General features: G+C 34.5%; 2 protein-coding genes across 7 annotated transcripts; both read right to left on the minus strand.

Moving 5' to 3' along the window:
- Nucleotides 1–1,203: 1,203 nt before the first annotated feature.
- On the minus strand, nt 1,204–24,218 carry LOC123561104 (calponin homolog OV9M-like). Its single transcript, XM_045353287.2, has 2 exons — nt 24,061–24,218; nt 1,204–3,388 (listed from the first exon to the last, which is right to left on the minus strand). Exons 1-2 carry the CDS (start codon nt 24,067–24,069, stop codon nt 1,925–1,927), a joined length of 1,473 nt encoding a protein of 490 aa, XP_045209222.1. The 5' UTR covers nt 24,070–24,218; the 3' UTR covers nt 1,204–1,924.
- LOC123561102 (calponin-1-like) lies at nt 4,333–22,709 on the minus strand. Of its 6 annotated transcripts, none has more exons than XM_053516525.1 (6): nt 22,508–22,694; nt 18,132–18,236; nt 16,437–16,561; nt 16,126–16,228; nt 15,578–15,715; nt 4,333–6,567 (listed from the first exon to the last, which is right to left on the minus strand). In XM_053516525.1, exons 1-6 carry the CDS (start codon nt 22,529–22,531, stop codon nt 5,206–5,208), a joined length of 1,857 nt encoding a protein of 618 aa, XP_053372500.1. In that variant the 5' UTR covers nt 22,532–22,694; the 3' UTR covers nt 4,333–5,205. The 6 variants fall into 6 exon arrangements, with proteins under 6 accessions (XP_053372500.1, XP_053372501.1, XP_045209218.1 ...); XM_053516526.1 differs by lacking the exon at nt 22,508–22,694 and adding an exon at nt 18,777–18,794; XM_053516527.1 differs by lacking the exon at nt 4,333–6,567 and adding an exon at nt 7,260–8,964 and having other exon boundaries at nt 22,508–22,709.
- Nucleotides 24,219–26,124: the final 1,906 nt, after the last annotated feature.

Here is a 26,124-nt window from a genome sequence, read left to right on the forward strand (position 1 = left end):
AATGTTTGAAAATAGCATTTTTGCATCAATAATTTGAAGAAAGAAAGTGCATATGCAAAATTATTGTACTGACAAAATTAGCAACACGTGTTAGATTGCAAATATCTAAAACTATTAAACATTTAAACATTTTCAAGTTAAATAAACTAACTGTTAGTCAAGCATATCTACGAACAAAAACACAGAAATTATTCAACCGAATGTAAAATAAAAACATGACTAGAGATCTTACCTATAGAATCCATTACAACCGCAAAGTGCCATTTGTTGACTATCTTTCGATAGGTATAAAAGTTTGGCCAAAGATTTTTAAAAAACTGCAAGCTAAGAATATGGAGGAAAACTGTTTTACCATCGTTATGTTTTGAAACATTGTTTTTATTTCGCAAACGCAAAATATCAAGAAAACGAGCAAGACACACAATACTAAAGTTCAACCCACCAACCAGTGCGTTAAATATGTAAAAATAAAGGCAAGGCATATTTTAGTGCTAATTACTGTCACCAAGTCACCATACTAGTAGTTTTAACCATTTACAAACATATGCCGTCCCTCTTTTCATAACATCGCCCAGAAATAGTATTTTGCAAAATATTTCAATTAAAATTTAGCTGTTTTGTAGGAAATTGGCATCAATAAAGTCAAAAATAATCCATTTTACAAAACAAGATAATTATGTAAATGTAACGAACATTTTCTGTGGAAAGAAGTTAGAAAAAAGGGTAGAACATATAGCAAAACATTGCAATCGCATTAATTAAAGTTTCACGAATCAGACATTCAAATAAAAAATACAAGAAAATATAAACAGAAACATTGCAATTTTTCCCCAAAGACCACACGCTGTACTGCGCAAACAGCTTCTAAAAGCAAAAGCTAACAACATTCATTAAAAGCCGCTGCAGGTTTTTAATTGGTTAGATGATTGAAAATGAGTGTATTAATTGAATTCTATCAAATGAGTTATCTAACCACATATTTATTTACTTCTATTTACCATTTCTTAAAGACAAGTTTGATGATTTGACAATGTAGCACATGATGATTAAAACCCATCCTCTTTGTAACCGTAATTGTACAGGGGTAAACGGACTATAACGTGATCTTTTAAATTTCATTCTATGAAACAATATTTTCTCCCATACATGAAAGTATTCGGTTTCTTCCAGATTTTCACACTGAAAAGTAATTCATAAAAAGTCTTTTGTCAATAAAGTGCACTTTATTTACAATTCATATACAGAAAAAATAAATAGCCGATGGATCCAAAGACATTTAAAATAAAATTTCGAGTCACGTGCTCTCTTTATCACAACAAACGACATAATGACAACAAAATGTACAATCTTACTACAATTTGCATGTAAAAAGATACTTTATCGAATGACAAGCAATAGGAGTAGAGGGTTTGGGATAAGGGATGGATTAAAGACTGTCAACATTCCGGAACAAAACCAATTAAAGGTGCGGTCAGGAATGCCTTGATAAGGAAAGTGAAAAGATGAATAAATGATATCATGAATGCATCTATCTTTAAAAATGAGGTTTCAACATAATGAACATTAAATGACTGTTTTAATTCTAAACATTAAAATGAGTTATTGCACCATTTGTCCCGTATGCCTTTCCCATTTTAAATGGGATGAATTTTAACAAAAAAGTGAATGAAACGAAATGAAACGAAAATAAATCGTTGCCTCTTCGAATAACCAACTTAGAGTTTATACATTAGTAGGAGCCGAATTTGTTCGATTAACCGAATCAACAAAAGTCAAACTTCCATCTGAAACGTGTAAATATGACATGATATACATTGTCCGCTAAAGTTTATGTTTAAAATTTTCATTATTTTTCTAAAAGGTCTTGCTTGTTTTTTTATGGTTTAAGTTACCCATAATCTGGTTTTAAAACTGTTTATCTTCCTTAATCAGTACTAAACGTAAAAGTCGCGTCTTCATCGTTCTCTTCCTGTTTCTCCTCTTCCACTTCCGGTATAGGTTTTGATTCAGGTTCAGCTTTGGGAAGTGTTTCAGGACGAGTCATGAACGAAGATCGCTTTCTAACTGGCTCTGGCTTTGGTTCGTCCTCCTCGTCTGTCGGGTATTCATCTGAATCACCTTCGTCCCATAATGGCTTAATCCGTCTGTCAGCGATACCTCGTACAGCACCAATAGCAGTCATGCCCTTCTGTGATGCGAACTTATTCGTTCCTGTTTGAAGAGTAAGCACGGCCAGGCCCTCCAACGAAGCATCATCTGCTCGGATATCTGAGCAATGCCTCAGTGCGCCTATTGCCGTCATTCCCTTCTGGGAGGCATATATATTTGTTTCCGCTTGCTGAGAGAGTTGGCCCTTGCCTCTGTCATCAAGGTCTTCGCAGTGCATATCAGCCCCATGACGGGTAGAGCCAAATCCTGTCATTCCCTTCTGTGAGGCATATATATTGGTTTCCGCTTGCTGAGAGAGTTGGCCCTTGCCTCTGTCATCAAGATCTTCGCAGCGTACATCAGCACCATGGCGGGTAGCTCCAAATCCTGTCATACCTTTCTGTGAGGCATAAATATGTGTTGCACTTGACTGTGTTAGGACAGTTTTTCCTTGTTCATCTTGATCATCACAGCGGATGTCAGACACCATTCTTAATGCCCCCATACCACGCATACCCTTTTGACTGGCAAACTGGTTCGAACCAGACTGAAGACCAATGGTTGCGTTCCCTTCTAGGCACGCTTCTTCAACGTTAATGTCTTTTGCGTGGCGCACTGCCCCGAAACCCGTCATGCCTTTCTGGGAAGCGAACTGGTTTGAGCCAAGCTGAGACCCAATCGTCGCATTGCTTTCCATACATATTTCATCACATTGTATGTCCTTAGCATGACGTACGGACCCGAATCCTGTCATTCCTTTCTGGGAAGCAAACTGGTTTGAACCCATCTGTGGTATAATCATGGCGTTTCCTTCCTGGCATATATCGTCAGCTCTGATGTCCGCTGCGTGCCTTACGGACCCGAAACTCATACCGGCCTGCGTGGCGTATTTATTCGTGGCCGCCGCCTGGCTTAGCTCCTGCATACCTTCAGGTACAATGTCGTCGGAACGAATATCTGCAGCATGTCGTACTGACCCAATTCGCATACCAGACTGGTTGGCAAATTTATTAGTTGCTGCCGATTGTGTAAGTTCCGCATTTCCAGTTGGGTCAAGGTCATCTGCACGAATATCTGCGCCGTGACGAACGCCGCCAATCCGCATGCCTTTCTGTGTGGCATACAGATTAGTACCCGTTTGTTGAGTGAGGAACCCATCACTTTGTCTCAGTGTCTTCTTTGAGAACTTCTTCTTAGTCTTTTCGGGTTTTTCTTCTGTTCCGTTCATCATGTTGGTCATCTGGAAAGAATGTTGCGTATCACCAGCATATAAAGTCAATTCAAACCGTCAATTTGCTAAAATAATATGATGCAATGTTACGTCTTAATAAACTGCTAAATCTACCACAGTCCAGATATATATCTATACTAAATATAATTGTTTAGTAATTGAAATAAACGCTAAACAGCTGTACATGTAAACTGAAATCAAGCCGACATGAACGGCATGCATAACTTATCATTCTTTTAGCGAACTGGTTACGTTACTTCGAACAATATTTTCTTAAACTTTCTTATAGCAAACACAAAATTAAGCGAAAGCTTTTAGCAAAACAGTTCTATTGGTATTATATTGTCTTAAAATTTCTAATGCCGTATATCACTCATAGAACTATTTATAAATTTCAAGCATTCCACACCGGTATATTTAAAGGAAAGTGAAAAGGTATTGGATGGAAAATTGGATCTTATGTGTTTTTTTAAAGTAATGTAATTTAGGATAGTTTCAGGAGTTTTCAAAATTGTGAAAGAAAATGCAAAAAGGAAGGAACTGTACATTGTATAAGGATTTAAAGCTCAAGGTAATAGGAAATAGAATTTTAAGAAATCAAGGTGTGGAAAGTTGCAAGTTAGATATAGCGGTGAATTGGCAGCAAATGCAGACATGGTGGCAAAAGAGGTTAAAGTTAAATTCGGCAATTTGGGTTAACTTAAATTTGACAATGTAGCACACTTATACTTACCGAAGTAAGTAGAAGAAAACACAAGGTTAGACGGCATATATCCGAATCTATAATGACGGCATTTATCCAAATCTACTGAAGCAACTAAATGAACAGCTGTACAACACTATCCACAAACCGTCTTTGGCATTTTGTCGTAAAAGATTCAAACATGAAACTGAGAATAGACTACTCAATGTTACAGCTATATATAATCAAACTTGAATGAATAAGAACGTCGTTTTTTTATCAAATCAAACCTTTATTCATGCTTAGAACCATCATTATTTACATGAACGATATTTTCGCGTATGATACTCACGTAAATCTCTTACACAAAAGCAAAGTATATCTAGATAAACAGTCCACTGAGCATTTACATGTATAATCAACGTCTTAGTGTAAAAACTGTAACATGATTTTTCATACTGCGGTTATACAATGTAATTGTTTTTGCACTAAGAAGGTGATTTGGGAGTTTCATTTAATACTTTTAGAATAAAAAATCTATCCTGGAAGTCATAGAGGTTAGGAGGTATTTAGATATTCCTTAACAACATTTATTCAAACAAAAGTTACATTCTTAGAAAAACTTAAATATATATTGCACATGTATTACTTAACCGATAACAAAATTAAAAAATTACAAAAAAAAAAAAAAACAATAATAGAAATATAGAAAAATATACATCAAAGTAATCTACGAAAAATTTCTTTACCATGTATATATGTTATAACATACTGATGATCATACAAACAGTCTGATTAACTAACACATGTATTTCGTTGAGTTATTCGCATTCAGTCTTAATGTCTGTTGTTCGAAAGATTCGATTAGGATATCGAAATTGAGTCTTTAGCGAAATTCATTCATGTCCATATATGGTACTTTAACTGACCCATGTTTTTTGTTTGTGTTATTTAGTTCTCGTTGTAGCATTTAAAATGTATGCACTATTGCACATACATGCATGTGAAGGATCACCTTTCTCTCTTCAGTCGAAAATTGCAGTTAGAACAGAAACGGCCTAATAATTTATTCCATTTTAATAAAAATAAACTAGTTTTTATTTGTCGAACGTTATATAACCTGTTATTATCCGGGTACCTTACGTTACATGTCCGAGGTACCCTGGGATGGGTCAGCGTATTCAAGGTCGTCGTAATCAAACAGATCTTCGTCATCGAATAATTCGCGTACTTTGATATCACCACCGTGCCTAACCGCGCCAAAGCCACCTCTAATACCACTCTGCGAATCTCCCTTATTCCACCCAGACTGGTAATTAATAGTCGCGTTACTCTCCTGGTTGAAATCGTCTGCTCTAATATCTGCTCCGTGACGTACTGCACCGTATGACGTCATCCCTCTCTGAGAAGCAAACCTGTTGGTTCCAGACTGCAATTGAACCTCTCTGTTTGACTCTTCATTGAATTCGTCAGCTCTGATATCTGCGCAATGTCGAACTGCACCGAAACCACCACGAATACCTTTTTGGCTGTCGAATTTGTTGGTACCAGCTTGCAAGATGACGATACCTTGTCCGTCTTGGACCTCGTCGTCAGCACGTATATCTGGTCCATGTCGCACAGCGCCAAAGCCGCGAGTGCCTTTTTGGGAGTCGAACTTGTTGGTGCCAGACTGAAGAATCGTTATGGCGTTGCTGTCTTGGTTAATATCGTCGGCACGTATATCAGCGCCGTGTCTCACGGCTCCCGGAGCTGTCATGCCTTTCTGGGATGCGTACTTGTTGGAGCCGGATTGTAACCAGACCTCAGCTTCACTTTCTTTCGTCTGATCATCAGCACGAATGTCAGCACCGTGACGTACTGCACCATAACATCTCATGCCTTTCTGAGAATCGAACTTATTGGTACCAGACTGGAGGATCGTAATAGCGTTGCTGTCTTGGTTAATATCATCAGCACGGATATCGGCGCCATGTCTCACAGCGCCTGGTGCGGTCATACCCCTCTGAGACGCAAATTTGTTCGTACCCGACTGGAGCCAAACGTCAGCCTCACTCTCCTTCGTCTGGTCGTCAGCGCGGATGTCAGCGCAGTGACGCACAGCTCCGAAACCACCTCTGATACCTTTCTGGGAATCGAACTTATTCGTACCGGACTGAAGAATAGTTATGGCGTTACTGTCCTGATTAATGTCATCAGCTCGGATATCGGCGCAATGACGTTGTGTTCCGATTCGCATACCCGATTGTGTTTCATACTTATTCGTACCAGATTGGAGAATAACGAACCTATTACTCTCGTCTTTAAGGTCGTCTGCTCGAATATCTGCTCCGTGTCGGACCGCCCCAGGGCATGTCATCCCTTTTTGAGATGCAAACTTGTTTGTTCCATTCTGTAATATGAGAATGGACTGACCTGCTTTCAGCTGTTTTCTTGTAAACTTCTTCTTTTTCTTTTCTGTCGGGGGTGGGCCAGCTGTTGGTCCATTAAACTGATTTCTCTGTGCCTGAAGAGGAATTAGGCGTGTCTTAATATGCTAATGAGCTAATGATGCATACTAAGCAAGTCTGATGATGATGCGAACAAGCTAGATTATTTAACTATCACTTAATGTGACGATAACTTACAAATATAAGTGTACTTCACGATGTCTAGTTCAATACTTTATCAAAAACAATCTAACGTGTTAATAGGTAATAAACTCAGCAAAGCAAAAATGTAACAGAAAGCAAATGCTGAACAGCAGTAAACGTGGCATTCAGTCATCACACAGAACAACACTGAAAGGTAACACTTACACACACCAAATGATCTACGTCGCCGCCATGTAAAGAGTCTTCCTTATCTTTAGAGTTATGATAGTGTCCAATTTTTGTATGAGTTATCTCCCTTTTTAGTTTTGGCACCATTTTCAATCGATTATTGTTAGATCGGTTAAAAGTGAGTAAATTCCAAATTCCATATCTATGTCCTACCATATTTTATCATTAAAATGCTTTTGTTTTGTTATGTAAGATATATTTTTGCAATCGGCTTTTCACTAAAAGGGGAGATAAGGATGGTGTTAAATTCCTGGCACTGCACACTCGGGGGTAGTTGTTCGCGCGCCTTTTAAAGACGTTTTCGTACAAGCAAATGCGCTGTTTTAATAAGGTTGCGTTTTTTAAATAAATTGAAATCAATCGAAACTGAACAAAATTGTTATTAAGTAAAATATTTATTTTAAAATTACATAACAAAGCAAATTCTAGTTACTAACAAAACATGAAATTTCAAATGTGAAGGTGATTTGAATCACATGGAAAGCTTCGAGTAAAATGATAATTAAATGCAAATTCGTTACTTATTTGGAGAAACTGAGTATTAGATGAAAGAAATATTAAATATTGCAAGAGAGTATAAATATCAATTACAATGTAAGTTATATATTTAGGTCCTATTACTTCACTTTTGTAAATGCGTTATGTATGAAAAGTATGAAAATAAATAAATAAGTAGATTGTTAAATTAAAATCGTATAGATATGTTCCTAATATGACAGTAATATTACTGAAATAACAAAATACATTAAGTTTAAAATGAAAAAAAAAGTTTAACTTTTTAAGTAACTCTTCATGTAGAATGACACCAAAAACGATTTTAACACGCTCAGACAAAACAGAAAAGCAGTCTCAAACAGCTTTAACAAACATTCGTTAAATTTGATTAAGAAGATTGAAAAGACAATTTAGGATTTAAGACCAGTTCCATAATTTTTCCATTAGTTAATGTAAACAGTCTCGAATGTTTTTAATCTATCTAACATTTTTTTTTTGCGTTTTTTTTTGTATTCTTGTATTGTTACTTTCTAGCTAGAAAAGTTTTAGAAATCACAATAAGAGTCTTCAATATTTGGAATTTGCATATCAGCAGGGTGCCTCATCCCGCCAAACATCATGCCCGACTGTGACGCCCCTTTGTTACTTCCGGCCTGTAACCCAATATAGCCTTGTGCGTCCCGGCTCATTTCATCCGCACGAATATCCGCAATATGTCTAGGCGCGCCAAAGCTCATCCCGGCTTGGCTTGCCCCTTGGTTATATCCATATTGTCCGCCTATAATTCCTTCGCCTGTTCGATCTGGCTCGTATATTCTTTGGTCAGCGACTTGCCTGGGGGCACCGTAACTCATGCCAGCTTGAGTAGCACCTTTATTATAGCCATATTGTCCACCAATAATACCTTCGCTTGTTCGATCTGCCTCGGCAATTCTCTGGTCTGACACTTGTCGCGGTGCACCATAACTCATACCAGCCTGTGTGGCGCCTTTGTTGAAACCGGCTTGGCCACCGATGATTCCTTGCCCAGCTCGATCAAAGTCGTCCACTTGAGTATCGGCGATGTGTCTCGGTGCTCCAAAAGACATACCAGCTTGCGTTGCACCTTTATTGTAACCGGCTTGTCCGCCAACAATACCATGTGAATCGTGGCTCATTTCTGTGAGATGTTGATCAGAAACCTGTCGAGGTGCGCCAAAGGACATGCCCGCTTGTGACGCTTTCTTGTTCGTACCAGCCTGGAGGCCAATGATACCCTTCCCTTCGTGACTTATGTCGTCTGCTCTTATGTCAGCAATATGCCGAGTACCACCAATATTCATACCGGCTTGACTTGCACCTTTGTTGAAACCTGCCTGGCCTCCAAGAATTCCCTGTCCCCTCCTATCAAAGTCGTCTGCTTTTATATCCGAGATATGTCGAGAAGCGCCTATTCGCATACCAGCCTGCGAGGCTAACTTATTCGTGCCAGCCTGTAAGCCAATAATAGATTTTCCAGCATTCAACTGGTCCTCCGTAAAGACCCGAATATTTTTTGTTGTTGGCTTCGCCCCGGCTGTCGGTCCATTAAACATATGCCGTTGAGCCTAAAATAATAAGAATATATATTGTATTTTTTTCACAAACTTACTTTATCATACATCCGTAATACCTAGTATTTCATTTAAAAGGTAAAATGATAAAATCAGTACTTTTTAATCAGTGAATGCAAAATTAAATCATTTACATTTTTAATTACACCAGATGTAATAAGAAGTGTTTGGCTATACAAGATAACTTTAAGAAGCTTACCTTACAAATCATGTTACAGAAAAAATGGCATAATAACCAACCATGTATCTGCTAAAACCGCTTATTTGTAAAAAGAAGAACCTTAACTTTTTTCTAGAAAACACATTTATTTCAAATGGTTATTATTTATCTATAACACAATTTTCAATATATATATTGAAATACACACGCGTTGGAAAATCTTTTGAAATGAAAATATTATGATTGTTAAAACAAATGTAGAACTTCTGTTTATTAGTTTTTAAGAAATAAAGCAAAACCACACTGCATTCTGAAACAATTATAAAATGCTCTCCGAAAACAGTCTAAATTTAATTAATTTTTTTCACGAAATGAGTATAAATATATTTCAATAGCTTTGCATATATATTCTGTCCTTAACTATCACTCATTCATAAACAGGTTCCTGCTCTTCGTCACTCGGGAGGAATTCGCCTTCGTCACAAAGTTCAGTCACTTTTATATCGGAAATATGACGCTGTGCACCAAATGACGTCATTCCGCGTTGGGATGCACCGCGGTTCGTTCCAGCTGATTGTAAACTTAATGTCGCCATTCCTTCAATACTGACGTCATCCGCTTTTATATCGGCGACGTGACGAACCCCTCCAAATGACATTCCTTTCTGTGAAGCAAACTGATTGGATCCCATCTGTATATTGATTATAGATTTCCCTTCCTCAGATAAGTCGTCTGCTTTGATATCTGAGATATGCCTAACCGATCCAAAACCGCGGGAACCAGCTTGTGACGCGTATATGTTTGTCGCCGATTGTTGTGTTAGTATCGAATTGCCGTCGGGGTCGATGTCGTCACATCTGATATCAGAAACATGTCTTGCTGTGCCGAAACTCATTCCCTTCTGACTTGCAAACCTATTTGTTCCGGACTGTAAGCCAATCATACACTGGCCAGCTCTGAGCTGTGACCTTGTAAATAAACGCTTCCTTCTTTCGGCTGGCTTAGGGCCACTGACAGGTCCCGGAAATTTATTTCTTTGTGCCTACAAGGAATTTACTGCATTGGAATTTTTTTTCACAGTCTTTCTTAAAAATCAGAAAAATCGACAAGAAATTTCGAATAACCAACTGGAAATAATTTGGACTCATTTAACCGAAAGTTTCAAACTAAAAATGTAGTCCTGTAAAATTTATTTTTAAGTAAAATGGTACAGAATTAATACCTACTCATATTGTATATTATACATGCGGCAACCATCTACGAATGCTGGTAAGCTTCGTTATCATCTATCTCGGCTATACATGTATATCATACATGGTACATAGGATTATATTCTGTTACATATGTCGGTAAAAATCTTTTTGCATTCCTATAGGTTCTAAAGTGTTATAATGATAATAATGATATATAATATTATATGAATTAAGCGTTCAAACTACCTTTATGTTTATATTGTTATTAATACATTCCAGTAAATATGTATAGCGTAGTTCTAAGCTAGATTCTTAAAACCGTTGGTCATGTTGACAAAATGGAGATTTTACTTGTGAATCATTTATTTAGACATTACGGACACATGTGATATAATTCAGATTAAAGCTTTTATAAACGCGCAAAATGAAAATATCATTGCGGACATTTATCGGTGTAAGTGTTAGATATTTCAGAAGTGCGTACAGAAACGGAATCATAGTCACTGAATCTTCGAGTTCTTAAAACTAATAAAATATTTTGCTAACAGTTGTCTTTGACAACAGTCTGAAACACTTCGTCGAATTTACTTGCAGGTGTTAAAAAATTATGTCAATTAAATTATTTCATTCATAGTAAATTCGTATAATTATTGTTTCGGTTAAAGTTTATTTGATTATTAATACGTCCACTGTCGTATTGTTTACAGTGCGTTACGTTGTATGTATCACTCTTGTCCGTTTTCTTCATTGTATTCTACATAATCTTCATCGCCTTCCTCCGGTTCGTACTCGTCGCAAAGCTCCGTGACTTTGATGTCGGATACGTGACGAGCTGCTCCGAAACCCCGCATACCACTCTGACTTGCTCCCTTGTTCCAACCACTCTGCAGATTTACGTAACCCGAGCTCTCTTGGCTTATATCGTCTGCCCGGATATCGGCAACATGACGAACGGCTCCAAAAGACATTCCTTTTTGAGATGCGTATTTATTGGAGCCCATCTGTTGGCCAATTTCGCCAGCACTGTCTTGGTTGTAGTCGTCTGCTCGAATATCGGCGCAATGTCTGACAGCACCAAAGGACATCCCCTTTTGACTCGCAAATTTATTTGTTCCACCCTGGAGTGTAAGTTCTCCCATTCCTTCCGCGACCATTTCGTCTGATTTTATATCGGATATGTGTCGTATTGCTCCAATGCGCATGCCCTTTTGACTGGCGAATTTATTAGTTCCGCTTTGTAACGTAACTTCCGCTTGACCTTCTTGTGACAAGTCGTCTGCTCTAATATCTGCACAGTGACGAACTGCTCCGAATGACATGCCTTTCTGACTTGCAAACTTATTAGTGCCGCTTTGAAGAGATAGATCTGCTTGACCTTCCTGGTCAAGATCATCCGCTCTAATGTCGGCACAATGCCGGACAGCCCCGAAGGTCATACCCTTTTGAGACGCATACTTATTTGTACCACTTTGGGGTGTAAGAATTGAATGACTTTCCCTAATTTGTTGTCTGGTAAATTTCTTCTTAGGATTTCGTGGCGTGGGCTTTTGCCCACAAGAAGGACCGTCAAACTTGAGTCTCTGAGCCTGCAATTACCCAAACCGAACTTATCAGAGAATTTAGATATTTACTTATTGAAACTCAGAATCTTTTTTCAAAAACAGAAATTTATATATTCTTTGTCTTTATGAAAAATGACTGAATTGATATTTTAAAAAATTGTATTGAACTTTTTGAATGTTTAAGCGAAAAAAAATATGAAAAGATATGTCAAAATAAAGTATGACTTTCCCGGCAAAAAGGTACTGGTTTATTTGAAAATAATGCTTAGTGTCAATCAAAGTAATATTTGAAGTAGGTTTAATCTGACGTTAGTAACTATGTATCAGTTTTCTCCTTCAGTCGGATGTAAGCTCATTGCTTAAATTAGATTAACTAAATAACGTAGATCAGACTTTGCACTGTATTTAACTGTCCAGTGTCACTCTGATCTATCTGTAACAGAGTTTGTTAACAGGGAGTTTCAAGTACAATATACAATATTTCTTAACAGCAATGCAAATATACAAATATAGGAATTTTTGTAGTCCCTTAGAATCTTACATCAGTATATACAGTTGTATACTAAAAGTGTATTAAGTTACTTGGGGAAACAACCAAGTACCTTTTACCCGTTTCGTCAGATATGTTATGTACTTATTACATCACATTTAAAGCGGGTTTTCCTTGTTAACACAATGCAGATTACATATTACTTATTGTGCATAACATTTAGAATTATTACTACACATGTGCATCTTAGAGAGAGATAGACAGAAAAACATTTATTGTCCAAGACAACACACTATGCCGTTAAACAGAGCTTTCATTCTCAAGTGTTTGAAAGTTACAAGAGGTTTCCAAAGCGTGAGAAATAAGCACTATTTAGTGCAGTTTATAATGCTCTACGTGTATGCATGTGTTTAAAATGAAAAAGGGCGTTAATACGAAATTTAGAACAAGAAGAAAAATTTCGAAGTCTTAATAAAGTTTTATCCCCCCCCCCCCCCCCCCCCCCCCCCAAAAAAAAAAAAAAAAAAAAAGATTCTGCTATATTTTCTGGAAGAAAACAGTCATCCTTCAAAAGAGTTGAGGAAAAAAGAAAGCGAATAATTTACAGATCTTTGAAATATTCAGTTTTTCATGCTCGTGCACACAATGCCCCAGAGACCGATTTCTTGAAAACGTATACCCTATGCTTTAAGACAGCAATGTTGTGTTCCACTGGAAGACTTTTTTATGAAGAGGCTCTGTTACTAAAGTGAACTACTATTTCGAGCAACAGATAATTAAACGCTACAGTCTAATACATTGCATCAATTCGCATCTTCATTTTCAGATATAGAAATAGGTAAAAAGCTTCAATAATTAAAGCGCACATTTAAAGCCACAATGACACTGACCTATTGATATATCGAAGTAAAGAAAACATTGTGCGTGTCTAAATGTCAGAGTATATTAATCAATATCTGTTAAGTTTCGTACAGTTCTATATCCGGAAATGTTACAGACTTTTTATAGATATTAAAATGTGTCTCACTTTTAATCAGTACTGGTATGTCTATGAAAGATTCAAAGGATAAACGTTGATTTATCATATATTTCAGTCACCCGAATACACTTATATAAATGAATCAACTAATTTAGAAGATATGCGACTTTTGCATGATTGATACAAGATATAAGTACACCCTATTACAGGTTAATACCAATTCCTTTGTATTTCTGTTTTTATTATTTCGTAACGTTCTATGGTAAAAGTGGTGGTTAATTTCGTTCCTCTAAGATACTTGTATATCAAATCTAACAGTACATGGACGCTATGATGTTTCTAGTATCACATATTGTAAGTCCGGTGTCCATACATACCTGTATGAAAGATCAGCCATTTCACAATAATCCTTCCTTCAGTTAACTTAATAAATCGCTGTCCTTAATTGATAGCGGTCCTCAATTGACAGCCGTCCTCAATATATCGCGGTCCTCAATTGACTGTGGTAAATTGTCATATTGGTTAGCTCCGATAAGGCATATCCACATTCGTTTCCGGTATGTCCACAAAAATATCCTTCTATTGTTCACCCGCCGCGTTGTTTGTTAAAATCCATAACATCTTTCATTCATATGTACTTTATAAATAAGTTTTCATTCAATTTTCAAATAAATTTGATTCAGATAGAAAACACTGTTTACACAGGCGGCATTAAGTCGTCAAAAACACTCACTAAAACACCAGCATGGTCTAACCATTTGATGCACTTGTCAAGTTCACGCGTTATTTACACGTTCAAAATGCGCATAGCCAAACACTTCTTATTACACCAACTATTACAGAAAATAAATCATAAACTATTTGCGAACTTATCTAAACTAAACAAATCTGTATCAAGTGTATTAATGACAAAGCCACTCTGTTAGATGTAACGAAGAACTTTTCACTTGTGAACATTTTGGTTATTTGTTAAAACTTGTTAATTTGCCAATTAGTGAAGGCATTAAATCTCATCGTGTGATATTATGATACAGATCTCGGTAATACTTTCAGCTGTCATGCGCAAGTAATGTATGGATAGACATTCAATATACATGTATATTAAATATACAATACAGAATAAGCTGTTAATAATGGGCAAGAGAATATTCAGGGAATATTGAGGAATATGTGTTTACTACAATGCATAAATTTTATTCTTGATAATTGTAAAGTAAATAAAAAAATCAATGCTTTAACAGCAACTGACAAATTTCAAGAGCAGTTATCATAAGCATACTGCTATGTTAGAACTATGTTTAACCAATTTAGTTCTCTAGTAATATATCTGTTATTGTTTCAGATGGAAAATGTTTCTATACTTTATTGTTTTATAAGAATTTAATGTTTGTTTGTCTAATCCATTCATTACATACACTATTGTAAAGCGTAAAACTACTGAACAGTACAGATCAGCGTGACGTCTGTTCTTAATGTCCAAATAAGGTAAAATTTAACATATTTATAGCTCATTTTTCAATAAATGTCCACATCTCTGTACTGTCCATAAAGTTCAAGACCAAGATTAATCATGCATGAGCAGATCACGTGAGGTTCCAGGTTGATAACATGTTTTTTGGTGTTACAGACACCCTGAAAACCAACTAACTGTAATATTTATTCAGTGTACTGAATCTCATTTAGTAAGGATTTTCATTTTTCACGTGCAATGCCCAAGATAATATCATACAAAGCAGTATTATTGTCAGTAGTTTTTGTTCGCTCATATTCCACATTCAGTCCTAGACTGTTCTAACAGTTGGAAGAAGTATAATGCGCTATGTCTTTGCAGTGTTTTAATGATCTGACAAGATAAATAAATAGGTAGGATAACTTGTATACTTTTGTTTCTTTTTCAATTATTTTTGTGTAACTTCTATATATGCAAACATTTCCAAACTGGAGAAAAATTCTATTCTGTAGTTGTATCTAATTTCAATCCATTATATTTTTTTCACGATATTACACCAGTCACATTAACAGTACAAGGCGCAGCTATCTTCGAACCGTTTCGTGAAATGTTCTATTTTGTTTAAGCTGCATGCAATAAAATCTAATTATGACTTTAAGTCAGTTCCATTCATGCAAAGTGCTCTCGAATTTTAGTACACGTCACATTTTGCTTCAAGTAAGTTTGTAAGTACAAAACTTAAGCATTAATTGCACGAGAAGAGTAGTTCTTACCTCAGAACCTACTTGAAGAATTGTAGCTATAACCATGGGCATATTTTTGCCTTCATATAAGTCGTTACATGCGAACAAGCCACTCTGTGGCACTCCATATGCAGCGGCGGCCCGCAGGAATATTTCTATGTTTTCCATCTGGAAATATGAAAAAACACTATAGTTTACAGATGAATAAAACTGAATAATAAAAATCTGTGCGAATTTTGGTTTTCTTTTCAGAAACTCTTACCAATTTACATGTTAATCGGATCATTTAACATCATTTTCGGTATATTGTAATCATTATATTTATCCGTTTTCATTTTTTCATTTAGTTCCTGATCTGAACCACTTTGCATTAAATGGCAGAGTTCATTTTAACGTCTATATTGATCACAGTTTTTAGTAAAATAAACAGATATTGTTGAAATTCCACGAATTAAAGTTATTCACGTCTTCAAAAATGTGGCCACTTCAATTTCTTGTAAGTTTCAATCCATTCTTAGAGGAATTTGTATTAGTGTGAATGTTATAGGTCTATCGAGAAGCAATGGTGTGGTACTTACTTGTACTGCACCCCTCTCACTTTTTCTTCCTTTAGGTTTTATACTTCTACATGCCGGGGGCAGGGTATCTGCCGGAGTGCCTTCGAACAGAGTCTTCATTAACCTGTGCGGCAAACAATATCGTATTGAATAAAAATATATTCTAAGTTGTAGATTAATGCTTTATATTTTTGTCTCTGTGTATTATTCTATAAACTACAGGTATGCGAGAAAACTAATAGAAATTCTATAGTAAATATTCACATTGCATTTTACAAAATGTTACATTTAGAATCAAGTTTTATTACTACAATATTTTAAACTTTACTTACTGGCACAAAATCACTCCATCTTTTAGATGTTTTTCTAGTTCATATTCCGCAATAACTTCACCGGTGAGTTGTTGGATCCAGTTTCGAACTTCAGCCTCGGCCTGAAGGTCGTATTTTCCGGCAACCTATTAACCAGAATTTTAGGTCAAGAACTGTACTACGTGCGTTTTTACGTTATAACTACTAATAAACAAACATTGAGCATTGTCCTTTTGTCCGATCCCGTTAACTCACCATGCGTTTCCATGTATGCTTATTATAGACTCCATTCCGCGGACCTCGATATAACGCGAAACCAGTTTTACGCGTATGGAGGTTGGCTTGCCCAAAACTATGTTAAGTAACTATTAAACTTTCAAAACATATTAGTCAAATGTAAATAAAAGTTCACACTCCAAGCTTACATGAAAAGCATGTTGAACTTCATTGGGAGAGACCATAAGGACCATGGATATGACGAATGCCACCATAAAACAGCTATAACACGCATGCGCATAACATAGACTGGTATTAGTTGCATAATATTAACTGCATTAGAATTTCAAATAAAAGTAACCCAAAGAAAATAATTTGAATATCTGATTTCCGAAAAGTTTCCTATTCAAAATAATCCATCCACACAAAGTTGTAGATGTCGCATGCAACTGTGCTTTATAGTAACATTGCATACAAAAGGCAAATACACAAAGTACATATAAATAATTAAGAACTATAAATAGATTATCATTTAAAAGAAAAACTGTGAATCGATATATTTACTTATAAATGGAATTCAAACATTAATATAAATATCAATGTCAATGTTAAACATGTTAATATTCAACACGCATCAGCCATAAAAGATTTAACACAACATTGTATTGGACAAGTGGAGCAAAGATGTATTATAGAACTGTGATAATTAAGTTTAATATCATAAAATAAATGTGTGTTTTATGTTTAACTTTAAAACATTTACACTTAGATATGATTTTAATCTAAAAGTTGCTGTGGGTTTAGCTTTTTATTTTGTTAAATATTGAATACATGAAATTGAAATATATGTTGTCACTGAACTATATGTTAACCATATTTGTTTCAATGAACCTGTTAAACTATAGCCAATATTTAAAGTCTACAAATAATATATACGACATTTCATGATATATGTGTCTTTTTTATTATTCTTTATTGGGAATATAATACTCGCATGCCGTATTTCATCTGCCCTTTACATTGTTCGTTGTTTCTATTGCATTAACACGCATGCGTGTTGTGACCCTTTATGTTCAGTTGCTGTATACTTTATGTATACTTAATTATCGCATGCGTCATGTCATCTGCCTTAGATATATATGCGTTAGAATAATATCGCATGCGTTGCGTTACCCTTCCCTTGAATTATGTGTGTACATAAAATTGCCTATTATCATGCGCTATGTCCCCTAGCCATTGAGCGTAAATGTGTCGCATGCGATATATCCCAATACCCTTAATTGATGGATATATTACTGTGCCGAGTATATGTCGCATGCGATAATTTAAGTCCCCTTCCCTTAATTAATTGATATATTACTGTGCCGAGTACATGTCGCATGCGATAAGTCCCCTTCCCTTAATTGATGGATATGTTACTGTGTCGAGTATATGTCGCATGCGATAAGTCCCCTTCCCTTAACTGATTTATATATTGCTATGTCGCATGCGATATGTTACCCTGGCTTTGACCGACACGCTGCGATTGATAAAGGAGCTCGAGGGTGACTTGTGAGCAAACAGCTCGCGTTTATCTTCTGCTGTACCAGTTTGTGCCTGCTGTGTCTGAGAAATGCAAATGACACGTTAACTGTGCATAAATGTCTGATTTTGGTAAGTAAGAATTAACGTTACGGCTGCTATTGATACACTGAAATTGTTAATGTCACATTGTCTTAGGATTTACCTGTTCATGGACATGTATTAGTTGCCTTTTGTGCTCTTTCCAGTTCAGCTTTAGAAATGACTTAACAAATTTTCTCTAGAGTTTCATCATGTAACTGTCAAAATTAGGTTTAAAGTTTCCTGTGTCTGAAGAATATATGTGCATTATAGATCTACATATAATCGTGTTACATATTGCTTTGAAATGCATTTAAGTTTAGATGGTAACCTGCCAAACTGGTTTTTTGTTTCGTTTAAAATTATTTCTAAGTTTGTTTCTTCAAATTAATGACATTGCTCACCTTCTTTATCAATGTACAGAGAACAGATCGAAATGCCTTTAGAAATAACACAGACGTTACTTTATGCCTGATTAAAGATTAAAGATCTTGGTCAATTTGACATTTTTTTCTTAACTCTTTCTTACGATAAATCACTTACCATTGTTATGAATTATAAAATCCCAACTTGAGTTTTGTTAAATCAACTGTATGTGTTCAAGAACGTTGCTATACAACTTTCCTTAGAAAAGATTGCGCAGATTCTGAAGAAGAACTCAACACCTAGACATGATATTTACGCGTGAATATACTTAAATATGTTTACTGTAGTGATTCAGCTGAAAGGTGCTTGGCATTAATTCAAAATTGTCTCAGAAACATGTTTTTGCCAGAAGTGCCTGTTATCTAAGATTCTTATCAAACTGGTTTTATCCAGAAGTAACTGGAGGCTAACAGTAAATTCCATCGAATTATGCTTAAGTTTTGTCTTAGAGTTTTAGTTAAAACGCTAATAAACTGAACAACAGACATGAAAGAGTTTATGGATAGCTTCTAATTATTAAAGTCTAAATCTTCTCTCTCATTAAGAACAAGAAAAGTAAAAGAATGAGTTCAAAGAAACGCAAAGTTCTTAGACTATAATTATTTTAATATGTTCAGTTATTAAAAAGACTTTGTAAAGCTGATGTTTAAAGTATAAACAATACGTTGAGTATAACTGAACACGTGAGCTAAATGGAATTCATCAAAGCAAATTAAAAAAAAATAAGACTTGAACATTTTAAAGTAAGTTTTCCTTAATGGTATAATTCTATTTAAGTTTATACAACTATATAACAAAACATGGCTGAATGTATCTAATTCAAATATCTTATTTAGTGTGCATATTCAATTGGTCAAGTCTGAATCAAAATAAATAACCATGAGAATTGAATATTGTAAATTATAATCATATGAATTATAATTAGTGTTTAATAGTACCATGAAAATCAATGTGATATAATATATTACATTATTTCTTAACAAACAACAGGAGTGTATGCTACTCTAGGTGTGACGTCATTATCCTATTTACAAAAATTTCTAGAATGTGTATATATAAGTATACAGAATTACTTTTAGAACAATCAGATTTGGCGCGTGCAGGCGATTTTAGATATTTTAGATATAAATGAATAGATAAAACATAACATGGAGTAAGCTTTATAGATAAAACATAACATGGAGTAAGCTTTATGGCTTTATTTAAAACAAAATCTTTAAGTTTGATTTATAGCCTTTGTTTTGTTTATTTGATAAGCAGTCTATGTGTATACACTGTGTTTTCATAGAACTATATATATAAATGCACCTGTTAAACTATATCATATGTTTAAAGAATACAAAATATTCATTTTCTGAACAACCAGACTACTAGTTCATTTTACATGTTGTCGAAAGATGAGATAATCTCCAAGATGTACACGCGAGTTGGCGTTGTCAGATAATCAGATAATGACGCCCTGGTGCCAAATCTCATAATCTTGGAATGCATGATGCGTGCACACAGACCAGCCGATGATTATATTATTATAGATTTTTTTTATCTTATGCTAACACATAGCTCTATGATATGTTTGAACATTTTTCTTTGTGAACAATGATATTATTTTAAGCTTAATTATTTCATTTATATTAGTCTTTCCTGCGAGTATATAAGTGTGTATGTAGATAAACAACTTATTTGTATGTTAATGTTAAGACGGTTAATAGGAATTTAGATTAGTCGCTAATTAAGTTAAGAAAACAATATACATATTTTATTTGGTCAAACATTCCTGTAACTATCTTCCTAGGAGGATTGTAGAATTCTTAACCGCAGACGATAATAAAATTTCATTCCTGCGTTTCTGCCTGTTTATCTTTGAGCAAACTGACAGTGTTATTACTGTTCATTCGATATGGAACATCTGTCGAAATTTTGTAGCTGCACCCGTTTCCATAGCAATTAAGTTCTTACTTATTTTTCCAGGTGTTTGAACATCTATTTTTCTTGTTCCTACAACGCCAGACTATTTTTGTTTTTGATAGATCATTTAGGTAGCAGCATATAAATCAAAGTCATTTTAGATCTTATTCAGAAAAAAAATGTACGTGTATATATTTGTATATTAAAGTTATATGATAAAATTTCTGGTTTAGATAAAGGAGATTGCTTCAGTATCATTTTCAAATCTAATTTTAATACTTAAAAAATCTGAAAGAATATTGCAAACGGCCATTATTAGTACACATGATCAACAATAAATCAGTTGCAGGTCTTTGGTTATTTCTAATCTTACACATCATGCTAGAGTCAAGTAAGTAATATTAATTGAAAATGGGTTGATAAAAACTATTTTTGCTGTCTATCACAATATATCACTAATTTTCCTGAGACAATATCTTTGGGGAATCCCCGTTCGGTGCCTCGCAGCACACCTGTAATACCTATAGCAGCGATCTAAAAATAGACTAGGAAGGTATCACGTTACGCTTCTCTAGCGCTCTGCTGATCTAACAAGAAAAAAGCAACCTGTGACGTCATTGGCATTCCTCGCATCGTATTTTTGCAATAGAAAAGCACTGATACGCCTTGGGAATAATTCTCCTTTAATACATTAAACTGCATTGTTTCTTTTATAGAATCATTTATTTTATTTCATTAAGATTATTTTATTCAAATCAACATTTTATATTCAAGAAAGTTCTGGTTTCATTTAACGCGTAAACTATATTATGAATTATAGACTTCATTTAGATTTATTTTCTATTACTTATTGAAACTATCACATTAAATCGCTACAATTGAATTTTTTGAATAGGTTTAAACTGCTAAGAAACACGAAAGACTAATGCGCCTATAGAACTATATTACTTCTGAATTAATACGCCGAAGCGCAACAAAAGCAAACACAAAAGGAAGTGCAAAGCTAACCAGAAATGCTAAACACAACATGAAATCAATAATTGTAGAAATGAAGTAAAAATTAAAGTCAATTTGGTAAAATAAATAAAATTATATTTACCATTTTGTTTATCTGTGTGTTTTCTTTAAGTCCAAGATGGCGAAAATGTCAGATAAATCTAGAACCCGGAAGTCAAAGTGTGAGCATGCGCACTAAAGCAAAGTGCTGATATCCGATACCTATCTTAAGGTGAATGCAAGTTCGCAAAAGACTATTGTTATATATATTATATTTGCTTTTAAACTTTCAAAAGTATGCAAGTTATTTCCAAATAATTAATGTTTAATTATATTCCAAGTGTTTCTGAAGCTTGGTTCACAATAACTGACTAAGATCTTCCCATCAGCTGGAATGTTAACGATCTTTATGAGTCACCGCTACGACATCGCAAGATGGTTATCAACAGCCAAATGCTTATCAGCTGTTCACGCGAACCATGTATGCTCTTAAATCATGTATATAATCTTTAATTTAACTATTTCAATTAAGCCCTTAAATTATTCAATTTTTATAATTCAGAAGTATAAGTATAATGAATTAAGGCTGATAAATTTCTAAAAGTGAATTATATTCTTTAAGTTCTTAAGTTAAAATTTAAAAATGAAAATAAATTTAAATATATCTGTCCAAGTTAAATTATTGAAACACTATTAATAAAGTAGAGGTGGGGTCACCCGAGGGAAAACAACTATATGCAAGTGTTTTGTGTTTAGTTACATCAATAACATACTTGTACCTAAATAAAGAAACATCATTAGCATTACCATGACCCTGTAGGATACGGTTCATTGACTTCAAGATATATGTATAGAAAAAATCAAACATCAAAGTTTCACTATTTTTTAAAGTATAATCAAAGAATAGAATCAAAACACTCACGTCTATGTAAATATATAACACTTACCTTTGATGTAAAAGGTCTGTCCATCTCTATAAACTAATTGGTCCCACTTAATTGTTACAATTTACAATTACTATTTATCTAATTAGTATTCACAATGTTGCCTATATTCTGCCTCTATGCTCTTGAATCACTGCCAACACTTTTTGGAGCAAAGTCGAAATTTTCAAAGTTGCAGACGATAGTTCAGCAAAGGGTACCGTTACAGGATATCGTGTAAATATATCAGGAATGTATACCGTTGGCTTGATTAAGGGGGAAGGTAAGATATGAGGGGGTAGCCAATGGGGAAAAGTCTATGATGGTTCCACACGTAAAACACTGATCGAGTTTCTGCACTACAGAATGCTTCAACCATATATAGACAGTGCCGTCATCAAATTATGCGGCGCTGTTGTATGGTTGCTAGGCAACGAATGTTGAGTTCTGTTTCCGTAGGTAAAACATAGATAGTAAAAACGTGTTGTCGTAATTGTTCTACGTGTGTATACATGAACAAGGTAAATTATGCAAATGATAATCTGTAAAAAATATACTACACACAGAAGAATAAAACTGCATATAAAATAAAAACCATCAAAGCACGTGACTCGAAGTTTTTCATATGCAATGTTACTAAGATTGCAAGTTTCATGCGTAACTTAATTAAGAATTATACTGTATTTTACCTGGGAGAAATACGAATGCTCGGTTTTGTTGTATCAACGGAATTCATGTTTTGAGCTCTTGCCCAAAGAGAAAATATGTCGCTGACATAGCAGCTTCTTTGATCACAAAATACTCTTTTTTCGCACTAAATCATATCCCTCCTCCGAAAACTTGATAAAAGTTACTTTTGTTACTAAATCCCCTTTACTTGAAACACATTTTGCTTCACAAGTATAAGAATGCATGCATATTAAGATACAAATAACATTGCCAAGGTAAATTGCAGAAAAATGTTAAATCAGCAGTTTATTATATGACTTTTTCCTGCTATGATTCTGCTTCTTATATATATGTATTATATAAAATCTTATTTAGACGTGCATTTTTCTGATATGAAAGTTATATATCTAAAATAAACATTTATATACTGATCAGAGAGTGAAAAACAGAAGTTTCTCAGAGAAATCAGAATTATTGTTTTTTGTTGATCATAACATGTGCTACATTGTCAAACTTAGTATCGAAACAAACCAAAACTTACTTAGAATTAACATAATCATCATCCCGAAAACAACCTTCAATGAATGTTTCTATATTTCGATATATATGTTCTACAAATATTTTACACTACATATTCTAATACCTAATTTTATACATATTAAACATAAGATGCAAGTATAAATCAATGATAACATGCTCTGTATGTGAAAGTTATGATAATTTTGCAGATTTTTCTACAGAATGTATTTCTAAAATTACGTTCCTATAGGTATAATGTATTCAGTCTTAAAGATTCTTAATTTTAAGCCATTATTGAAGTATACATTTTAATAAAATGATGATTTTAAGCATTTGTGAACATGAAGAATATTAATAAATATGATTTTATGTAAGTGACTGTCACATACCTTGCTCATATTATATCCAAGTCCTCACTCTATGTCCGATAAACCCAGATAACGTACGCAAGATACACAATTTGGCTAGTGACTTTATATACCAGAGCGCTATCCCAATATACCTTCCGTAGACAATCGGAACACTCAGGTATTTTCGTTGGAATATATACCTGCGCGGGGTATCCAATTTTTACGCAAATACTCGCGTATTGTAAGATATTGCACCTAGATTAGCTCAACAGGCCAACACATTGGACTCGTGTATCTAATTAGCTAGAACTGGTCTCCCTGCTGTGAATGGCGGCCGATTCAAACCCCATGCGTCCGTCAGACAGCGATAACGGCCTTTTATCATTAAGTTGTTAATTGGTATCTCGATTATTACATATTATCGTTACATCGATCTTGATATCTTGGTCCGAGTAGATCGTTTCCAGTTTCCAGAAAACATCTGTAACTGACCACACATGTCCATATGAGCCGTATTATTGTTCTTGTATTACGCAACAAGGTCAAAAAGTGCATTTGTCCTATGTAAGCAGTTTAGAAAATTGAACGCCATGTATCTTATATATCATATTATATTTTACTGAATTCAATGAAATAAACTGACCAGTCAATAGTAATAAAATCTGACATGAGCTCGAACCTATGTTAAATGTTTCAGTTTTATTTTTTATGGTAATAAGTGCCCACGTTTCTGCAAGTATCAAATAAAGTATTCAAAGAAGATACAAATTTAGCTTTTTTTTAGTTTAGTTATAATATGCAAACAAGATCAGTGGAAAGGTATCAATGTTACAGCTAATAAGTATAATCTTTACATAACTCCTTATACAATTCGCCCGTCAATAGTTTGTGCTATTCACCAGTCTATAGTTCAGAACTAAATTTATATCTCATGTCAGGTAATAATACACTTAGGTGGCTTGCTGGTAAAAACCCAGAACTATTGACCATCGGTGCTTCGGAATTCGGGCAGTAGTTTTGAATATTGACCGGTAAGCTATTTACTGAGTGAATAATAATAATTTGACTAACTTATAATAGAAAAAGAAAATTCATACAGAATAGATTTTAAATAATATACAAGTAGATAGATCTAATGCTTTGGCAGCAAATGTACAATAATTGCAAAAATGGTTCAGTGGTATTTATATTATTTCGTTACAACATCAAGTAGTAAACAGACTAACAAGACAGTTCTTGTCGCTGACATGTACAGTTATCATTTTATATATATTTTATATGCCCTGTATTTTGTTATGACACTGTGTAAAGTACGCCTCTCACCTTCCATGTTGAGATGATGTGTGTCATTTACTGAACTGGAAATGTAGAAAGATCAGTACAAGGATCTAGGGAGTAATCAGTTAACCACAGAAAATGTATAAACTGTTCCCACTAATTTACTTCCTCTTCTTCTCCGTGTGTTGTACATGTGTAAAATATGTACGCTACATGTATTTATAATCTCATATCCGAGAGTCCAAAAAGAGGCATTTTCATTGAATTTTTTACATTAAAAAGTGATAAGCTATACTTTCTTATTTAATAATATAAAGTAAGCATACTGTTATCTGTACAGACAGATATAAGGTCTATCAAAAAGTAAAGCACATGTAAACATTTACCATCCGCAGTTTTACATACACAATTTGCCTGAATCTAGTGGCTTTTTGACAAAATGTTTAAACGATACATCTCGAAATATTTTCTGTTTAAACAGATTGTGTAAACTGATTTTTTGTTTTTACAATTCCGATCATTCAGAAGTATTTAATCATGGCATATGATTTGTACAGAAATAAAAACGAACAATTATAAACGAACATGATTTATTTGATTCAATTTTAGTGAATATTTTACAGATACAGACTGGTACATTGTATATTATTATATATTGTATTACATTGTACTATTGACAAAAATTAAGAATGTGGTCGGATATTCCAAAATTCAAATGTTCAAATATTCGTATTTCTGACGAATTTTCGTCATCAATTTTCGAAAAATATTATTTATTTGTATTTATAGTTATTTCTGTTGAAATTGCATATCGTTTCTTAATAC

Source organism: Mercenaria mercenaria, chromosome 10 (genome assembly GCF_021730395.1).
Source record: "Mercenaria mercenaria strain notata chromosome 10, MADL_Memer_1, whole genome shotgun sequence".
NCBI classification, from domain to species: Eukaryota; Metazoa; Mollusca; class Bivalvia; order Venerida; family Veneridae; genus Mercenaria; species Mercenaria mercenaria.

Bases quoted from the DNA above. Each gene is read 5' to 3' on its own strand.
- LOC123561102 (XM_053516525.1), bottom strand. From the start codon at position 22,531: ATGGACAGACCTTTTACATCAAAG. The intron at 16,229-16,436 runs GTAAGTAAAGTT...TTTGCCGCACAG, and splicing joins GATGGAGTGATTTTGTGCCA to GTTAATGAAGACTCTGTTCG. The intron at 6,568-15,577 runs GTAAGAACTACT...ATTCCTCTTCAG, and splicing joins TTCTTCAAGTAGGTTCTGAG to GCACAGAGAAATCAGTTTAA.